This window comes from Phaenicophaeus curvirostris, chromosome 1 (genome assembly GCF_032191515.1).
Source record: "Phaenicophaeus curvirostris isolate KB17595 chromosome 1, BPBGC_Pcur_1.0, whole genome shotgun sequence".
Lineage (NCBI taxonomy): Eukaryota > Metazoa > Chordata > Aves > Cuculiformes > Cuculidae > Phaenicophaeus > Phaenicophaeus curvirostris.
Genome location: NC_091392.1, coordinates 123,039,057 through 123,059,258, shown reverse-complemented (window position 1 = coordinate 123,059,258; position 20,202 = coordinate 123,039,057). Strand labels below are relative to the sequence as shown.

The 20,202-nt window shown below is 34.7% G+C and overlaps 1 protein-coding gene across 4 annotated transcripts in view; it reads right to left on the bottom strand.

The window, feature by feature from the left end:
- The window catches only part of DMD (dystrophin), a 1,224,073-nt gene that overhangs the window by 273,602 nt on the left and 930,269 nt on the right, over positions 1-20,202 (bottom strand). For all 4 annotated transcript variants that reach the window (XM_069873469.1, XM_069873460.1, XM_069873489.1 and 1 more), the window contains 2 exons: positions 7,920-8,131; positions 1,315-1,469 (listed from right to left, as the gene is read on the bottom strand). In XM_069873469.1, the coding sequence (XP_069729570.1) occupies positions 1,315-1,469; positions 7,920-8,131 (367 nt within the window). The remainder of the gene's footprint in view (positions 1-1,314; positions 1,470-7,919; positions 8,132-20,202) is intronic.

Below are 20,202 nucleotides of genomic sequence, written 5' to 3'. Positions count from 1 at the left end.
TTCAGGACTGCAAAGCCATCTCACCACGCAGGCATTCTAGTTTTAGATACAGACAAAAAGCAATTTCCTACAGTGTTTCCATCTAGCCTTTTTGAACTACTCATTTTACTTACTCACGGAGAATGCTTTTGAGCGTTAGACACCTAGCCTTTCTCATTCAGGAACAGAGGTTCCCCCCAGCCTGTTTCTCAGATGACAGAGAGCAAAATATTTTTTCTGAAAAATATTGCTACTTCCATCGCAGTGGCTAAAAATGGCCACTTCAATAAGAGCAGAAATGCAAGCAGATATTAACTGAAGGTTTATATTAATTTTTTAGTTATTACTTCTGCTAAAAAAACCCCAAAACTTTTCAAACTGTTATGTGGCTGTCTTTCAATGGACATCAATAGCATCTCTTCTCTGATTTGAACAGCATCTTAAGTCAGTGGCAAGTCTGCCTCAGAAAAATCACTGTTAGACTGACTCATTCATATGAGTATCAACTTCACAAAAAAATGAAACAAAAAGTGGGAATAAATTTCTGTAGTCATCAGTGATTTAAGTATCTGCCATTATGCAAGAAGATTTCCTGAATTAATTGTATATTTAACTAGAGTAACTTTTCTGGCCTTGTTCATAAATTTTAATTAAAAACTTGTAAAGATCTAATTCAGCTCTAGTTTCAGTTATAAGCTATAAAACTTAATCCAAGATAATTATTAAAACAACTTTGATTTAATTTTATGTATCTCTTCTTACATGCAATGATTCAAAACTCTTTTACTACTATAAAGAAATTATTTTTTGTTTTGCAATATGTTCTGATCATATAGATTGTGTATTGGATGATTCACAATTTGTTGACAAGCTGAAATGCAATAATGAATACCATCAAGGATCTATAAAAACTTTCTTGACTAGAGATTTGCTTCAAAGGTACATGATAACATTTCTACTTTTAACCTGATTCAATAGAATATGTCTGTCATTTTCAGATTTAGTTTGACTCAGAATCACTATAGTGATTGTGATGTGGAGAGAGTACACAGAAACGCGTAACATTTCATTTCAAATAATTAATCATATACCCTATCAACTGAAGTTAACTAGCAACTGGTTACAGTAGATGAAATCTGGCAGGAGGCAAGTTTTTATTTCAGAGAATTAAATGGTGTTTTAAAGACTTATTTCAAAAAAAAATGACAGAAAAGTTGTCATCATTCTTTCTCACTATAATCATGACATTTTCAAAAGTTACATCTTCTATAATGTCCAACCAAATCTGGACAAAGAATCTTCACAACAAATCTAATATATGAATTTATATCCTACCTCTTATTAATGGCAGCCCACGTTGAATTAATGTTATCTGTCATCAGTTCTACTTTTCTGGTGTCATCTGTTGAATAATCACGGAGCAGCTTAAGTGCCATGTCATTTGCCACATCTACCTTTATTTGCCATTGTCTTATTTCTTTTGTAAATTGCTGGAGAAAAAAAGAGAAAGAAAAATAATAAACCTAAGATTATTATTAGAGAAGGAGTTTTTATAATAAAGGGAAATGGAAAGGGAAAAGGGAAGAGGGCGAGGGAGAGGGAGACAAAAAGGAAAGGGAAAGGGAAAGGGAAAATTAAAAAAGGAAAAGGGAAAAGGGGAAAAGGAAAGGGAAAGGGAAAATACTTCCTCAGGTTTACAGGTAACTACAGTCAGAGTCTTTTCATAGGACTATTTCTAATCTCTGAGAGGACCAAGCAATAAAATTCTAAATGGTGGGTAAATCATTACAGTTCAAATTCATAAATACTGATTATAATGTTGATTATTCTTTTCCGAGACACAGAGATGGATATATTATTATGTGTTATGAAAACTATCACTATTCGTGACATTTAATTATACTGACATGGAAAATACAGTGAAACAATACGTTTGAATTTTCATTTTTTTTATGTGAAATACTGGGATTTGGTTAATGAATATCTGTGCTTCCTTTTTTTTCTAATTTACTTTATTTTAGCAAATTGTTTATGTAATTAGTGCCATCTACTGGAACAGCACTAAATCTGCAATATAGCAAAATACTACTAGAAAACCTGTCAATGTTTTTATAATGCTAATTTATGCTTCTTAGTGTCAAGAAAGCTTTTTTAAACCTTTGTCATTCCACCCCCCCAACCTCATTTCCTTCCTCTTTCTCCTCTCCTCTTCCCTCTCCTCTCCACCTGAGCCAGCTGTCTCACTACAGAAGCAAGTCAGGAAATCCCTGACACATTCATTCAGCCAGTAACCAGCTCCCGTGCATCTTTCCTGATAGACTTTTTCTCTAATCAGATTTCCATATAAATGCACTGAAGTTGCATATTTAAACCATAAAATGCAGTGAAGTCGCATATTTAATCCATAATGGGTAACAAAATGAAAAAGCAGGTAATAGATGGCTTACTTGCATGTTTGTAGTAGGCAGAATCTACAACTATCCAACCAAAACAACAATGTAAGTAGGAAAAAAAGTTTGCACTTATAAAGAAAAAAAAGTAAGTTGCATGTAAACATTAGAAACTATCAGCAAAAAAGCACAATAGTAAGGTTTGACTGTCTGTATTGTTGTGCTTCAATACAAAATTCAGGACATGTATATGAAGAAAAAAATAGCCTTTTCCTTCCTATTCTCCTATAGAAGTATTCCTTCTGAAATCTTGCCTTGACTCAGATAAGCAATTCTCCACACAAAGCTGAACTTAAATATGTAATCCGTGATTAAAGAGTCTAAATACTAAGTAAAAATAAATATATTTTGAATATTTTGTGCATTTATGTGTTCATCTCATAACTACATTAAATGGTAATGTTTATGTAAGTATAACATAATACATTAACCCAAAATTAAATAAATTCTACAGTGTTTATCATCTCAGTTTTGTAGCTATTTTATAGCAAGCATCTATGTTTAGGCCTATCTGTCCTTACTATGCTCTACCTTCCTCTTTGTTTAAAGTTATGCATGAATACAGCTACTTTTTTCCCAGCCAAAGAATCACAGCAGACTGGGTATTCACTGCAATACATACAAAAGTTACCATAACATTTTGTCTGTATTGTAAATTAATGGCCTGTAAACTTTATTTTGAAAATAAGTTCTTTTTACCCAGCCCCATGTGAATACAAATGACCTTATAAAACCTTCCAAAGCTGGTTTTATAATAAAAACATGGAAAGATCCATTACAAGGCTATTTCCAAAACTGGTGTTCTCACCATTAACTTCAACATTAATCCATTAACTTCCTGACATTACAACACTAGATCATCACTCAGGAAAGAAATGATGAATATAGAGAGCTTTGCCGACAGAAACAATTTGTATTTTCTACTTTAGTGGAAATTGGTATGTAATTTGTCAACAACTTTGAGGAGTGCATGCTTTGCTTCAACTTTGCTCTGTGCGCAGACACTGGGAACAAAGAGCTGCGGTACATGTTCCACCTGTCTTTCCTACCTGAGGCCCATTGATTCCTATCTTAACTGATTATAATGAAAATTTTAGAATTAAATTTTTGGCATTATCTTTTTCTCTTTTTTTCCTTTTATATTTTTAAGTCTCTTTTATCTTTTAGGTATCCAACAGCATATTCGATTTTTTTAAAAGGAAAACACTTCAATACCTTAATTTCATTTTGACATTTTTTAAAGTATTCTCGTTGTTTTGTGTATGTCATCACTGAAACTTGCTGAGTGCATTAAAAGGCTTGAAGAATTATGGTTGTACATTTATCATGTTACTTAGGTGTACATATATATATATTTTAATTTTTAATTACAAGAGACTAGCTGATGTTGTTGGTAAGAAAATCTGTGTAATTAAGGAGCCTTGATTAAAAACAAGAAAGGAAATTAGAGTTGGGCTTTCTCCTATCCCAGCATTGCCCAGTGGAACAAAATAAATGATGCATGGAAGTTCAAATATAGCAATATGCATGCACAGCATCATCTAAATCTTAGCATGTAAATTTCCACACCAAGCGGGTATATATATCACAAATCTAGAAAATCAAGTTGTCTTTAAGTCCTTTTTTCTATATATCTATAGCATGTTTTATTTATATACTTCTTTTTTTTTTTTTAAGCAAGAAATTTTTTTTCAGTGTCTGTCTCATACTAAATAACATTAACTTAACTCTTAATTGTTTTACTAAAATCAAAGCAACATGCTGTCAACCCTGGAATAATAAAAATCCACGAAATGCTGAGACTGAACTTCATCCTATATTGGTACACAGGGAGTGGCAAAAGAATACTCAGTGAGTTAGTCTCCTGCAAGAAGAAGACAAAGGTAAATAAGACAGCCTCAGTCTTACCTACAAAACCAGGACACAAAGTTCACTCTCCAGGCTATGCCAGCTGAAGGCTGCCTGGCCTCCTGAATCCCAACAGAGCACGGGGATGTAATCAGGCTGTTATTTAATTTCTTATTTAAATGAACAAGAAATAGGTGGTCAAAGAAGGAAAGGAAGGAAGCCTTTATCTCCATCATTCCTCCTTTTCACTTTGGTCATTCTAGCTAAACTAGTACAAGAGTGAGAAGAAATGCCTCACTAGCTCTTAACAAAACAAGAAGCTAAGGAGTAAACTGGCAATCCTAGCAGGTGTATATTTTTTTAACATACTCTCAGTATCACACTAAGAAGAGACCAGTTTTACAGTAGCTGGAGAGGAGCTGAAATATGACTGTGTACTATTTATACACTTATAACCTTCAGCCTGCTGAGTTAACCATCTGCAGTCATGATTTAATAAACAATAACAAACAGGTCTTTAATGAGTAAAGACTCTAATTGGCCAGAATGCCATATTCTGATTCTCTGTATAAAAGCCCCATAATTAGAATTTATTTCTCAAATATCAAACTGAAAAAAAAACCAAAATCAAAAAGGCCTTAATCCTCAGCAAATTAGCTCTGAATTAACCTCTGATTCAAAGGAATGACATTTTTAATTATCAACTATATGGCACTTTGCTTCTTTTTTTTTAAGTGTCAGAAACAAAATCATCAGATTCTATTAAAAACATCATTGGCCAAATACAAGCCGCTCACAGATTTTTGATTTGTTCTGGCACAATAAAAAAAGTAAAGAATCAAAAGACTGGTATTGCTGAGTTTACCATTTACTCATCCGTAAGTATGCACTTACAGAAAAGCATCAGCACAAGCATGGATTAAAAGTTTACTTGGAGCAGAGGGGAACCTTTGCATTGACTCAGCTGTCTTCAAGCAGACCTATAATGTTTAACAAACAAATCAGAAGAACACTTGATGACTACTTTCTCACACCAAGCTGTGTTGAGATACAAAGCTGACAAAATGAATATGTCTGAAGAATTTATTTTAGACTCACACTGACCTCTCTCTTTCCCTCAACACAAATGAACAGAAATGACAGCTTTATTTTCATCAGTATAACAGCAAGCCAAAAGACAGCATACTTACTCTACATATTCAGGGGATAACATCAAAATATATGTGTTTGGCACGGAAGCCTGGAAACCATTTATTTTGAGGACTTGATGTATTTCAGAGTCCTTCAGTTTAGATAATACTGTACAGAAGAAATATAAAGCTGCTAAACTCAAAAAAGACTTCCATTTCCCTAGAATTCATGACCCCTTATCTCAAGCATGAACACAACAGCTGATGCTGTCACATTTGAGAAGCTTTCATGAGGGATTTGACACAATAGGAATTACTGGTAGACAAAGATAATTCCTCTAGGAAGGCTGGCACAAAAGAAAGTCGGGGGTGGAGGGAAGAAGGAAAAAAGAATACCCACCCCCTTCTCTAAGACAGAGGTGATTTTTTTTCCAGATTTCTTGGAGAAAGGTAGGCAAAACAAAGCAAATTAAAGTAAACAGCCCTGCAACAGTGGAGCTTGTTGATATTCATAATATCATGTGAGCACAGCAAACTAAGATGGACTAGCCGTGACACTGAAATAATAATTATAAACTAATGTCCGTAACTTGACACAGCACATCAGATTGTATACAGACTAGGATGGGAATGGCTGAAAATGCTGACAGCCCAAGTGTTTAATCTCTTTTAAAGATGCAGTGAAAAGAATCTGCAGGTATCCTTCTAAAACCTTTCTTTAAACATAGATACACATTCTATAAACAAGCATACTAGAATACTTTGTAACTTGAGGGAAGTAGGAGAAGGGGGGCATATTTTTATTTCTCTCCTTGGAGAACGTTGATCCAAAACCCCCATAGTGTTTTTAAAAAACATACACTCCTAGATGAAGCTCATCTAAACCTCATATATTCTTGTAAAAAAAGTCGACATAAAATCCATTTCTAAAATTATATTTTCAATTATTTTCCTAGTTAAGTAATTTGTGTTCAAGACATAAGACACGCCAACACAATGATGTAAGACTGTTTGCACAGAACTGTTTTTTTTCATTAATTGAGTCTGTGCAGAGCTGGGACATCGACTTCGTTGAAGCCTTTTATTTTTTTTCTTTTTTTATAAACCAAACACTGGACAGAAGCCAGAACTCTATCTCTGCAGAAAGACAGTGACAAATGAGAGCCCTCTATGCTGAATGACAGTAGTATACATAATCTATAACTCTTTCAAATACATTAGTGAGTGATTGCTCTTGTTTACCATAATCCACCTTTCCCAAGCAATGACTGTTACGGTAAAATCTTAAATAAGAAAACTTAACCACTTCTCAGCCCTAAAACAATGGGCTGATGAACATTTTTATGGTTCTTGCAGGAAAAAAAAAAAGGCAAGCAAAAACCCCAACAGATTTTGTGTCTACTCCTAAATATGAGAAAGGCAATGACTAAGTGATGATGCAGATAGCTGAAGACCAATCATGCGGTTATATGCATACTTTCTCTGCTGGCAAAAAGCAGTTGATGAGAACCTCATCCCAGATTTCTTCACAGCAGTTCATTACCATTCAGCTGTGCAAATAAGTCTGTTCTAAGTTTGCAAATTTTAACCAAACAGCTGAGTGGTAAGAGTTTAAAAAAGTAAAAATCTGGTGAGCAGGAGAGGAGAACATACCAGAAAAAATTGTGTAACTATTCTTCCAAATGACTAAAATGTAACATTTCATTTACATAGAGGCAGGACTCAGTTTAAAAGGCTGATCAACTGGTTGTTTTCAATCTTGTTTTTCCCCAACCAGAAAATTAGGTATTATTAATCTGAAACAGCTGTTTTCAAAATTGATTAATAAAGAATGTCACGAAAGTATTACTATTTCCATAACAAGACCCTTAATAACTGTTGCAGCAGTTAGGGTATATTTGAATTAAGATATAGCTCAGCTGCATAAGTCAACTCAGGTGCACATTTTAACACTTAAAATGTGACAACATGTGTGCTAAAATCACAAGAGCAGCCATTTCAGAGGTTTTTTTGCAGTTAATAATGCTGCCAAGGTTGAAGCCAGTAGGGTTATCTTGTGGCGGATCTAAAATTCTTGACTTTCAAAATATCTCAATAAAGTTTGTTATTGTTTGTGGTTTTTCCCCCTTTTCTTAACCACTTCCAGACAACTTTTACAGTTTCATTATTAGTGCAGATAGTCATATCGATAGTACAGGATTTCCCAGTCTACAGCACCAGTGCCACAGCCGAGGCTGCTGTACAGAAGAAAGGAGAAATACTTGTGCTGAAAATGTAGGTATTCTTCCTGCAAAATCAGTCAGCTATTTGTTGTGGCTGATAAGATCAATTACATTCAAGAATTGCGTGACCCACATTTTAGACTTTGTAAATTACTTTATCTCTATTTTTTTTTTTTTTGTGGGAAATATGGGATAAAGAGGTTGTTCTTAATGTACATTTTCCAATTGAGGGCATTTTCTTTAACAATCCCATTAACTGAAGAGGAAATACTTTAATTCTCAGTAGTGACCTTAAGCTCAGTGTTCTGCTTTTTCAGAGCTTCCACGGTGTAGGAAATTTCTTTCCATGACTCAAGTTTCACTTTTGCTTGTTCAAGAACCCGCTCAGCTTCTTGTTTAGCTTCTAGCCATTGCGTTGAATCCTTTAACATCTCTTGAAGCTGCTGTCTCCGGCTTTGGAGGTGTCCATGCACTTCATCCCACTGGCTCTGTATCTTTTCAACTGGTGAAACACAAAGGAAAAACACATGCTGAGTCATTTAAAAGCTACTTCTTTCTTTTCTTCTTTTTTTTCTTTTTTTTTTTTCTTTTAAATGGGATTAAAAATAAGTATTTGAATGTTTCTAGAACTGACGATATGAGTTTAGGAAAGAAGAACAGATAAACTCTTCTGGGTCACACAGCGTGACACTATGTAGGTACACAGCATGTGTTTCAATGCATATGCAGCCAGAAATGCCATGTTCATGCATCAAAAATCATTATGAAGCAGGATCACATCTGAAGAAAAGCATCAACAATTATTTTTCATTCTTACCAAACCAATAAAATGTTTAATATTTTCTGAAGAACAAGTCCATTCCACAATATAACTTAAAGATTTATTTTGAGCTAGAATCATGGCTACACTTTATTTTATGCTTACTGTGTCTAAAACTCTTTCTTAAATGTTGATGTTAATTATAAAATAATGATTAGTTTTATCCACTATTTGAACAAAATGTGATTTGTGGGAAATTAATGATCACTAAAATCACTGACAATTAGTGTTGTCTAGCACCCAGCGTCAGACTCATCCATAGGATCAGGAAACCTCCACAAATGACAAAATCTCTGCACTACATGAAGAAATAGGCTTTTTTTTTTTTTTTCTAATTCCCCGAGGTTAGTCAGCACAAACTTCATTCTCAATACTTTCTTGAAGACTGTGTCACTACATTGAGGCCTTCTAGGGAAGGGAACAGCGATCCCTAGACTACTCAGAAAAGAACTGAATTTATCATTGAGCAGTTCCAACACTGTGTCACTCGCTGCAGGATTAACCAGAATAGTGCAGGCCAAAGAAAGGATAAAGATCTTTCCATGGAGTTAGCTGAGGTTTAGAGAAAGAGAAGAAAAACTTTCCCCATACCCTGCTCAAGCTTAGGGAGAAAAACTGAGTAAACACACTTAGGAACACGTTCAAGAGAAAGGAAATGCAAAAGGAGCTGAAGAACAGAACTAGAAAACAGAAAGCACAATCAGAGCACAGCAAGGATAGCCTAATGCCCAAACACTTACATTTAATATGAAACAAATCTAGCCCCTCATATCAGAAAACTGTATACAAAGGTCACAAAGCAACAACTCATTTCTCTGCCCTATCATGATGAGTATTTCTCATGTAAGCTTTAGGATACAGTTGAAACAATAGATTGTGGTTTAAAGGAAGGGTGAAGAAAAGTATTCCTGAACTGCTCAAGTAAAATCTCTGTGTTATGGCTACAACTTGTGGCTCAAGGGTTGTTCTGGAAGTCTAGGGGACAACGACACCACAGGCACTTTGCACAGTGTTGCTGGCATAATGGGCGAAAGCTGTCACCTATTTCCTGCAAATAACTACTCAAGCTCCTTCCTCCACAGACTCAGACATTCCGTGCGTTATCTTTTGATTCCTGGCAGTCTGGAGATTTTGGTACAGAGCTGACAAAAGTATAATAGCTTGTTTATATCAGCTGTCCATGGAAAATGCTACAAAAATCCCATCTACTTTTGTTTTATTATAAATTTCTTTGTTGGTATGGGGTTTTGGCTTTTTTTTTTGGTGGTGGGGGGTTGGGGGAGGAAATAAGAGATGGATGAAAATTCTGTGGTAGAACTGTTTCAAAAGAAAACTGGGTCTATAACTATATTCATTTTTCCTAGTAGTGGCTTTAAGTAAGAAACGCTGATAATTCTTATCAATAAAGATAAAAACAGTGGTAGATGGATCTGTTCCCTAATGTCTCATGAGGTTTGTATCTAAATCTTAGCAGTCCTTCTCTAGGGACTGTGCTTTTCTCAGTAAGATTGAGTTTTTCATCCCATACCACAGTCCTGGAATTCCATGATGACCAATTCTCCCACCCAAGAGGGGAATGAAACTTCATAATAAAAGCTGTACTCAGGACATCTCAGAAGCCCATTTACACAAGTGACTATGAATACACAAGTTCCAAATCTATGAAACACGTTTCCTCATAAAAATACTTGGGTTATCTCCCTCAAAAAGAAGGAAAAGAAAAACTTCTGACAAGGACACTTAAAAAATTACACATGTAATACTTAATACTTTTGCTTTATTACAGATTGGCATTGAAGAGTTTAGGAATTTACTAGGTAATCTGAACTGAAAAATATAGAAATGTTGTTCTCTTGAGCCAGTGAGTGACAAAACCCGCTTAACAAAGTACTTCAGTTGGGGATAAAAATACCATGACATCTACATAATTGCGATGTAAATGTAAATGGCCTTCCTGACCTAGAATATGATAAACTGTGCAGACCAAGTGTGTAGAGATAACTTAGTAGAGAGGATAATTATGACAACATTATTTAGTTCAAGGTAACATAAAAATCCCTTCATTACTGTAAATTTACATCTTCTAAATGATGCTCCCATTTGAATGAGGACTATTTATTTGCTTTTGAATAACAAACCGCCCCAAGCTTCTAAAGCTTAAATATGATACTTCGCCTCCAAAATGTGCTGAAAACCAGGTAAATCACTGTCTCATCAGGATGCATTTTGCTCCTGCGGACACTTTTTAGAGGGATGTTTCCCACAGAAGTAAAGATGAATACCATTTATAGGTTTACGTTAAACAAAAAAGTCCAGAATATCTAATTTGAGTGTATATTGTGTTAGAACTGACCTGAGCAACTCATGAACCCCTCACCTATAGCTAATGAGTTACTGACTGCAGATGAGAAGGATTAGAGAATTGCTATAAAATAATGTTGCTGGACAGCAGAAGATAATTTTTAAAATATTCTGAACAACATGGGGGGCTTGTGCAAGGGCACTGGCACATATGAAAGGCTTTCTCTAACTGGGTACTAACAGGAATAGGTTTATGAAAATTTTTAAGTGCGTTTTATAAGATAGCAATGAGGAATCTTGGTATAAAGTTATTTCAGGCTAACACTGCCTATAGCCTTGGAAGGGTTATTATGGCAGTCAAGACTTTATAGAATCCTTAAGGTTACAATGAAAATATGAGATTCAGCAGATGGAAAACCAATTTCTTCCTAAGTTCAATCACTCTTACCTGGGACCAGGAAGATAACCCTAGAAATAAGAAATAAGAGTTCCGAAACCAGAAAAATAGAAGAATCAATGGAATGTGAATCTATTGTTCCAGAAATGGAATTGCCCAAGTTCTGGAGAAATAAAGAAAAAAAAATGATTGCTACTGCCTACCTTGAATTTAAGGCTTTCAACAAATAATATTCAATAAATTAAATATATATATATATAAAAACCAAAACCAGACAAAAGGTTATTGAGAAGATTACAAAATGTCTAGAAACCTGAGCATGAGTATTTACCATGCCTAAAAAGGTAGACTTTGCAAGGAATAAGTAATGCAATTGTCCTTACTGCACTCTGGATTAAAATAGCGTATTATTGAGATTAGACTCTGATCTTTATCTTTTATATATCACTGCAACATCACATACATACTGTAATGACTACACATTGAAAACACCTAGGCAGACAGAACAAATACGGTTCCATGTGCACTATTAATATCACTGAAGCACAGGAATGTTAGATACTTAGAAATGATGAGAAAAGGCTTTTACCCCCCTAGTTCGGTAGTTGCTCCATTTCAAAGCCTAATCTCTTTTTAAGTCTGGCACTTTCTCTTTGTACACATTCCAACCCCCGTCCACCAAATTTGGCAACAGCAAAATATCTTTATTATAAGAATCAGTATTTGTAATTTCTCAAGAGGATTCTTAATTGTTCAGCATAGCATTTATTTTTCAAGCAGTCTACATATGGTCAATCTGAAAAATAAAAAAAAAGCAATCTTTTCTACACAGGCCTAAAGAAAAGAAGTTATTTAAAATTATTTTATCAATCCATGTGCCCATTAACTAATTTTACTTGAATATAAAAACAAGAAAATATTTGACAATTAACAAATCTAAACCAAGCATCATAAAAAAAAAAAAAGTACATGAAACAGGTTATTTCCTGATGTGAAGCCCAAATCCCATCCATTTTCTAATCACAGTGCTCCAGGCAGAAGTCCTCATTGTACTTCACCTACACAAGTTTTGTGCTTGCTTACTTGAAAGCATTCCAGCACGGTTCCAACCACTCCCAGTTCAATATTGAACTCTCTCAAATGAATAACTTAGGGGTACGGTGAGATTCTGCCAGTGTGTTATTTCAAGGTTGCTATTCAATTTATTTTTGCATCACTATTATTCACCGGTTATTCAATAGTGATTATATCACTAAGATGGGCAAAAGAAATTCTACCACAGATTTAGTAAGTTATTAGAAGCAATAACAAAGTAGAAAACTGCATTTAAAGCAATCAAACACCAGATAACTATTTTTCAACCTGGTTATTATTGATTCAGTACATGGAGGAAAAAACATTCTCAGTAAAGCAGACTGCTGGCTTAAGGTTCAGTTTTGTTTATTAATAAAAATTTTTATACTTTTTTCATACTTAGGTATAATGAAACAAACAAAAGTAAATCTCTTTTTTCTCTATTAAGAGTTCATATCATTGATAAGACAAATGTAACACTCTCTGCTGAGTTTACTCTCTGCTATTTATAAAATAAGGCCAGTGGAAACAACAGGAGTCTGAGAAGAAGTTATCAGTCACAGCAGAAATAATTTTCATGTTATTATGTTACATTTAGCCTATGCAAAGATGAAAAAAGCAATCATTCCATGCCAGTTTGATAAGTCCATTGAATCCAGTACATACTCCAAAAAAAAGTGAATAAGTGAATAGCAACAGAATTTGCAAGGTAGAAAATTTCCACTGTCCTTGACCAACAAATTATGTAAACTCATTTTGCTCTATAAGAGAGTGCTTTCCAAAAGCATTGTTGTCAATATATTGACATCTTCCTATAAAATTAATTTTTTCACTGTAGGTTCATAGATTTGAAGACTAGAGGTACTAATGCAATCTAATCTGCTGTAGGATATAACAGGAAAACAGCAGAATTATGGACAGTTATAATTTATGTTACCAAAACCAGCTACTGATATTCCTTAGCCGAAAAATGAAAATTGTTTTGTATGCATCTTTGAGTGTTTCAATTTACTTATACCTTGTAACAACAATAATGATAAAAAGACATACTGAGCTTGACATCTAGCCAATTCAGAAAAATTGCATATGCATAGTTTCATATTTTTGTCACAAAGTCTCACATCTTAAATGTTTCCCCTGATGACATTTAGCAATATGAAACACTCAATGCATTGAAAGAAAAAAGAGTAACTGAGATCTTCATTTTTAGCTTACTGAGTAGCCTTTAAACACAATGGCTGTACAGAATGGCTGTCTCTGGTAAGCAGAATGAAGAATAAAGAATAAAACTGATTATATACTCTGCTAATTATAACAACTTCCGTGGCCAATGTTAAGTATAAACTATAACAGATTAAGAAATTGGTGGCTTATGTTGTTGTAGGTTCAGAAAATCTACTACAGAACTGGATGCAGCCCTGGTCTGAACATGGTTTGCAGTGCGTACAACCATGTACAGCAAGTACGCTTTATATGACAGTGCATGTACCAGCCGGCACTACAAGCAGAAGACAGCAAGAAAGGATAGTATCACAGAATCACAGAATCACAGAATAACCAGGTTGGAAGAGACCCACCAGATCACTGAGTCCAACCGTTCCTACCAAACACTAAACCATATCCCTCAGCACCTCATCCACCTGTGCCTTAAACACCTCCAGGGAAGGTGACTCAACCACCTCCCTGGGCAGCCTGTTCCAGTATGCAGAGCTAAACTCATTATGAAGAGACTGTAATATTGTAAATGCCGAAAACAAAATCCCCCTAGATTTGGGGGAGTGAGAGGTGAAAAACTGCCCAAGCTCAGCATTGTCACTTGGTGCCCTGGATGCATACTACCACAGCTTCGAAGCCAGTAACACAAGATTTTTTTCCAATCACATGCTATCCTGAAAATTACTTATATTACCATACAGACTACCCGTATACCTCCCTAGAGTTTAAATCCTTTACAAAACTGTTTTCAAGCATAAGTATACATTTTAAGCTTCATCTCTGAACAGTTTGATACGTGTGATTCATTTCTGTTGGAGATGCAGCCCCACATTATACTTTTCTCTGAATGTTCTGGATAGCCACCTGTTACGTATTTCCTCTTTTAAATAATCTATACATTTATCCTTATAAAATTTAGATAGGTCAGACTTTTGTGGCTGTATAGAATGCTATTTTTTCCCATCCTAAAAATTTTAAGTGTGTCTTGCTAAACAGCAAGCAGGTTTTCTGAGAGGTACGATGGAGGAACTAGAAAATATGAATTTAAACAGGAACAGAGCAGGCAACTGCACCTTTTTACTCTTTTCCTTTTCCTCCGCTAAACAGTATCATTCCCCACATAATAGAGATAAACAAATTATGAGGAAAAAGATATGTTTTTCACTGAGCTACAAGACCATTCTGAAAGCACAACAGTCATGTACTGCATGCAAGGTTTTCTGATGCTTTCCATTTTTGGCTCAGTTTTCTGTAAACCACATGAGTGGAATCACAGTTAAATCATCATTTATGCTTTGTCTTATCGTGTGCTTACCTTGCTTCTCATTACTGTATTGCTCTAAGCAAATAAACCTAAACTATTTTTTTTTCCCCTAGGAGAAAGATTCCATTGAAGTTCTCCATTTGTCAATTATTTCTTGCTGAAAGTGCTCTACTTTCCCTTCTGCTGCCTTTCGGAACAGGAGGTATCTGACCTGAGTCTTATCATTCAAGAAGGAATCACTTTAATGAATTCTATCATATGACAACCCTTGACATCCCTATGAACAGTCATGAATCTGAGGGAGAACAGTCCAGGGAGAACATTTGGATGGTAGAGCAGAGTCAAACGGGGACAAGTTTAAAACATTTCTTTTCTAAATTCTGAAGTACTTAAGCAGTTATAGGAACAGTTATAATATCTACTAAGTTGCTGCCTCTAGGCCATCATTGTGGAGATGTAGAGTAGAGAACAGTTGGAGCCAGCCTACTCAGAGAGTAATTTATGCTTCATCTGTCCTTCTTTATCTTTTCTCATAGAGCAGTATTTCTCTTAATCTTTTTCAGAGGCTTATAAAAGTCATACTTATTAAACAAAGTCCTCAGAAAGTTATGGCAACACTTTAACTAAACATGGGAAACCACTAATAATGTGTCATCTAAGACATGGTATGCATTCCATAGATCGTCAGTAATGTGATAAGAGCACTTAGCCAATAAACTAAAAATTAATATTAGTGTGGTTACTTAGAATATCTAGCTTAATGTAAAGTCTGCTATTTATGCCACTAAGAGGTAAGATGTGGCTTTTATGCACCATAAATCAATAAGGTATTTATAGAAAGATTACTCTGTTTCACCATAATATGCAACGACAGATTTTTTTTAAAAATAAAAGCCTACGGCTTAGAAAAAATTTAGGCAAAACAGAAAGTACATACACAAATTAAACCACATGTAAACAGGTGAATGAATAATACCTGGAAGAAGGAAGGAACAGTAATCCTCTATACACTTGTGCAATAGCCTAGAGATGAAAGGTACCACAAGGGAAACCAGGAAGAAGTGCTCTGAGCCTTCAATTGTCTTTCTGGGGTAACAAAGAGCAATGAAAATGCACCTGAGAGACCTGTCACATCATGAAAGACCAAGAAGGAAGTTTGTTACCTTCCTTGGCATCTCAGAGTTTAAGAAAGACAGGCAATAAGAGAGATTTCAGTGCATTTAAATGTTTATTTTAAACCCATATGCACTCCTAATCTCATTTTGTGCTTTGATACTTTTGGGGGATAATTATTTTCAGCTATCACAACTCTAAGATTTAATTTAGTTTTGTTTCACTAGGGTAAGCCTATTTTTCTTTTATCTAAAAATCACTTCCATATGGTCAAACTAATGAAGGTCACTCTATTCCTTTGGAAGTGCCAGATCAAACAGAATGAACTGAAAACTGTCAAGTGGTTTCCTCTAAGCACCAAGTGAATAATTCTTCAGCACTGTGAAGCATGCTTTATACCTTTCTGTACAGAGTGGGAGTTAGAGACCAGACTAAGCTGGTAGCACATCTAAAGAAATCAGTTTTTTATAACAAACAAAAAGCAACTTCCATGACTGAGCACTGAGAAGAGCATGCAAGAGCTTATTACTTGGAAAACAGGCCCTTCAGAAAGCATTCACTAGTTTGTCAAATATTTAAAAGTATTTATGTCTATAACATTTATAACCTTTCAAATTAAGTATTCATGATCATTTTTTTCACTAAATGAAAAAGGAAAACAAATCATGATATGAATGATGTGGAAAACCATCTGCTTTGCATTCTAAATTTTTATACAATATGCAAAATTTTAATGTAAGAAATTACCACTTATCCTAAAAAGAATTAAGATTCTTCAGGATTAAATATGAAATTTGCAACAAACCTAAGTGCAATTTTCTTAGAAACCTACAGAAACCAAAACATGTATATACATATGCAGGGAAGTTTTGACTAGGGAGATGGACAGATAGTTTAGGGAATGAACTTCTGATACCTCTCTATTGTCATCACAATCTTGAGAAGCAGAGCAGGACATTCATGGAGATCAGCACAGTCAGTCACACTGATCAAGCAGGATGCAGAGTCAGGAGTGGTGCTTTCCTGACTGCAGGAGCAGGATGCATATGGACAAGCCACGAGAAGTTAATTAAATTATTTTTTTCTGCAGAGACTCTCATATTTGGATGATATAAAAAATAACATTTTTTTCAGTAACATTGTACTAACTGAAAAAACAGAAGGCTCCCTTGCTGTAATGATTTAATCATCTTTCAAAATGTTTGCTTTATTCAATTTCCTTCGTTGTATAGAGAAAATAGCTACTGTATTATTGAATTTAGCTACTTTCTTAAATATACATGATATAATTATGAAGACTTACATTAAATTTAGAAATGATATTTAGACTGATAGAAGGTTCCCAAATCAAAGCCATGAGATTATGACTAATCTGATTAACTAGATGAATGAATATGTAAGGGATTCAATCATTTCAGTTTAAAGTTTATAGAAAAGTTTTCAAAGAATTTAATAGGAAAAAAATATCATTAATTTCTGTCTTTTCTTAGAAATATAATTATTAATTAGATAGGACTATGTATTTTAGTATTTATCTTTGCACAAATGTCCAGTAATATTTTTTAAAGGATTTTGGTTACTTATGCTATTAGAGGGAAAATAATTTATAATTATAAATCTAATTTCTGTTCATGGATGATAGCACTTGTAATAATCAACTTATCTACAAAATACTTAAGAAAACATTTTATTCAGAAGAAATATGACTTGTCTGTGCCCGTATTTAAAAATAGGACATTAAAAAAGTGAAATGATAATCAACTTTCTCTGAACATAAACAAGAATTCTATTAGCATTATTAAAGTACATCAGCTTTCATAGACTTCCATACTTACTGATGCAAAAACATAATGGTAGGTCTGGCATTTTAAGTCCTGAAATGTATGAAATTCATTACCTACCTAATGAGGCATACAAGCAATGCATTTCAGAATTCTTGGTATCACATAACTTTGTGTTGTCATCGTACACTCATATTTACAGTGTATATTTTTTAATGTCACCGTAACTCCTACTGAGTTTAGGCTAAGGCTTGCTTTTCAAATATATCTGCATTTGTTAATCTCAACACTGATTTATTTTGGGCAAGACTGTGGGAAATCTCAGAGTATCAAAATGCATAGAAAATTACAGTGAACTTAGGAATTCTGCAAATGAGTGAATATCAGGCACCAAGTTACTAAACAGAGTTTTGCATACCGTTTGTATTTCTATTTTCTTCTTCACAAATCAAAATAATTTCCTCAGAGGAAGCTCCACTACCCACAAAATCCATAAATACGAAATTCGAAGGCTGCAACAGTCCTTGATTCACTTTACAATGAATAAACAGAAAATTTCTTCCTTGTATTATTTGACATTAAAAATTATGTTACTGGAGGTCATCTGGGAGTCAACTTCAGAGCTCTATTCACTCACCTACAAGAGCAGGTATGCATCTCTTTATCTGGAGTACTGCACTCATTTCTACACTTAAGAAGATGAAGCAGATATAAACACAATCTGACACTTCCAGGAAAAACTTCCATGGCATTGGCGTTTCCTCTTCTGTATGCGGGTTCCAATCCAATTTAAATTTAATGAAATAAAAACTTCTCTAAATATTCTGTTTCATGTTCTAAATTCCACCAAGTCCAGATGCCACCAATTTCTCCCCCATATAAGCCTGTTCAACATCTATTCTCCCTTGCTACTACTCAGTTGGGGATTGTCCTAGTTGACCTCTGATGGGCCATCCTCCTACCTATCATGCAACAGGCCTGCTTATAAGAAAGACAAGCTAGTCTCCAGAATTTTTTCGCTACGTCCTTTTCCTTCACTTTTTTTGCATGATAAAGGCTGAAATAATCCTATGAACATTGCTATTCACTAAATAAAAATTGAAAAGCCTCAGAGCCGCCATACTCATATGCTTACGGTCCTGAAAACAGTAATAAAATTAAATTATTTGGACTATCTACAGTATTTCATAAGTCACCATGATGATGATTTGGTATACATAACAAAATGAAACCACCAGCTGGTGCAACCACCCAGCAAAGTCTTAGGACCGCTCGTACACAGACTATTTACTCAGGTTGGACTTGCAAAGGAGCTTTGGGGCTGTGCAAAACGCTTTTGTTATTGGTTTATTCCCAACTAAAGCCAAACTAAACCCAGCATAAATTTATATTGAGGATAACCAAAATATAATCTGTAGGCCATATGTACTCTAGGGTGCTTAACTAGGTTGTCCAAGAACAACTGCAGGTTCCAATACATGTACTTTGCATATTGCATTCATTTTAGAAAAAGACATTGGACACAATGTACATCAAAATCTGCTTTTGCCTGATATCACTCATTATATGGTATCTAAATTTAGCTTGTAATCTCTGTGAAACAGGACCTTTGTTTCCTGTTTGCTCTGTAACTACTACAGAAAATTATGGCCTGGCATAAACAAATAGAAACTGTTATGATATAATTTTTAAAATAACTGTGGACATTAAATGTTGCCCATCAAACTCTGGATGAAATGTCAGTGGACAAGTAATCTGACCACATTTTGAAAATGCCATTTCTGAACAACCCTTTCTTTATTATTTCCGTCTATTTTCAATTTGCCTAAATTGTTGCAGCACAGCTATCATAGCTCTTCTGTTTGTATCATCACGGATAAAAGCAAAACAAAACGGATACTTTTTTCCTGTTGAAGTATCTACTTATAGTCAAATATACAATGTTCTGTGCAAGCTAATATTCCTAACAGAGTACTACCTTGAAACATTGGTCAAAACAACAGACACTTAAGTTTTTCATATTCAAACAAAACAAGCCAAAAAAGCTTGTCCACTGAACACATATGACAGACAAAGGCTGAGAGACAAGATATATTATCCCATCCTATCTAGGTCAAGAATGGAACATAGGAAATTAAAAGACTTCTGGAATTAGAAAGAAAATCTGTAGCAGATACAGAAATTAAATCAAAGTCATCATCAGGTGATACAAAAAGTTTGCTTTTACTGTACCATTGATCCCTCAAGGAAAATAAAAAAGAGATCCCTATGCTATCACAAAACTGACTTTAGGCATGAGAAGTAAGTCAGTACTTAATGATTGTCAGGAGGCTTCCACTAGGAAGAAAAAGGAAGAATAGCAAGTATTGCTTAGATGCAATCATGTATTTCTAAGGCATGAATAAAAAAATCCTAAATTAATCCTTAGTCTAACTGTTTATTTTAGTATTTGGGTGCTAGGTCCTATTCTAGTTAAATGAAAACACGATTACTCATTCCCCATCTTCACCTCCAAAGATGAAGCATTTCCACCACTTTCAAAGCAATTTGTGACTTCACACTGATAAAAGTCACCCTGTGTGGGCAGCTATCAGAGAACAGCACCTTC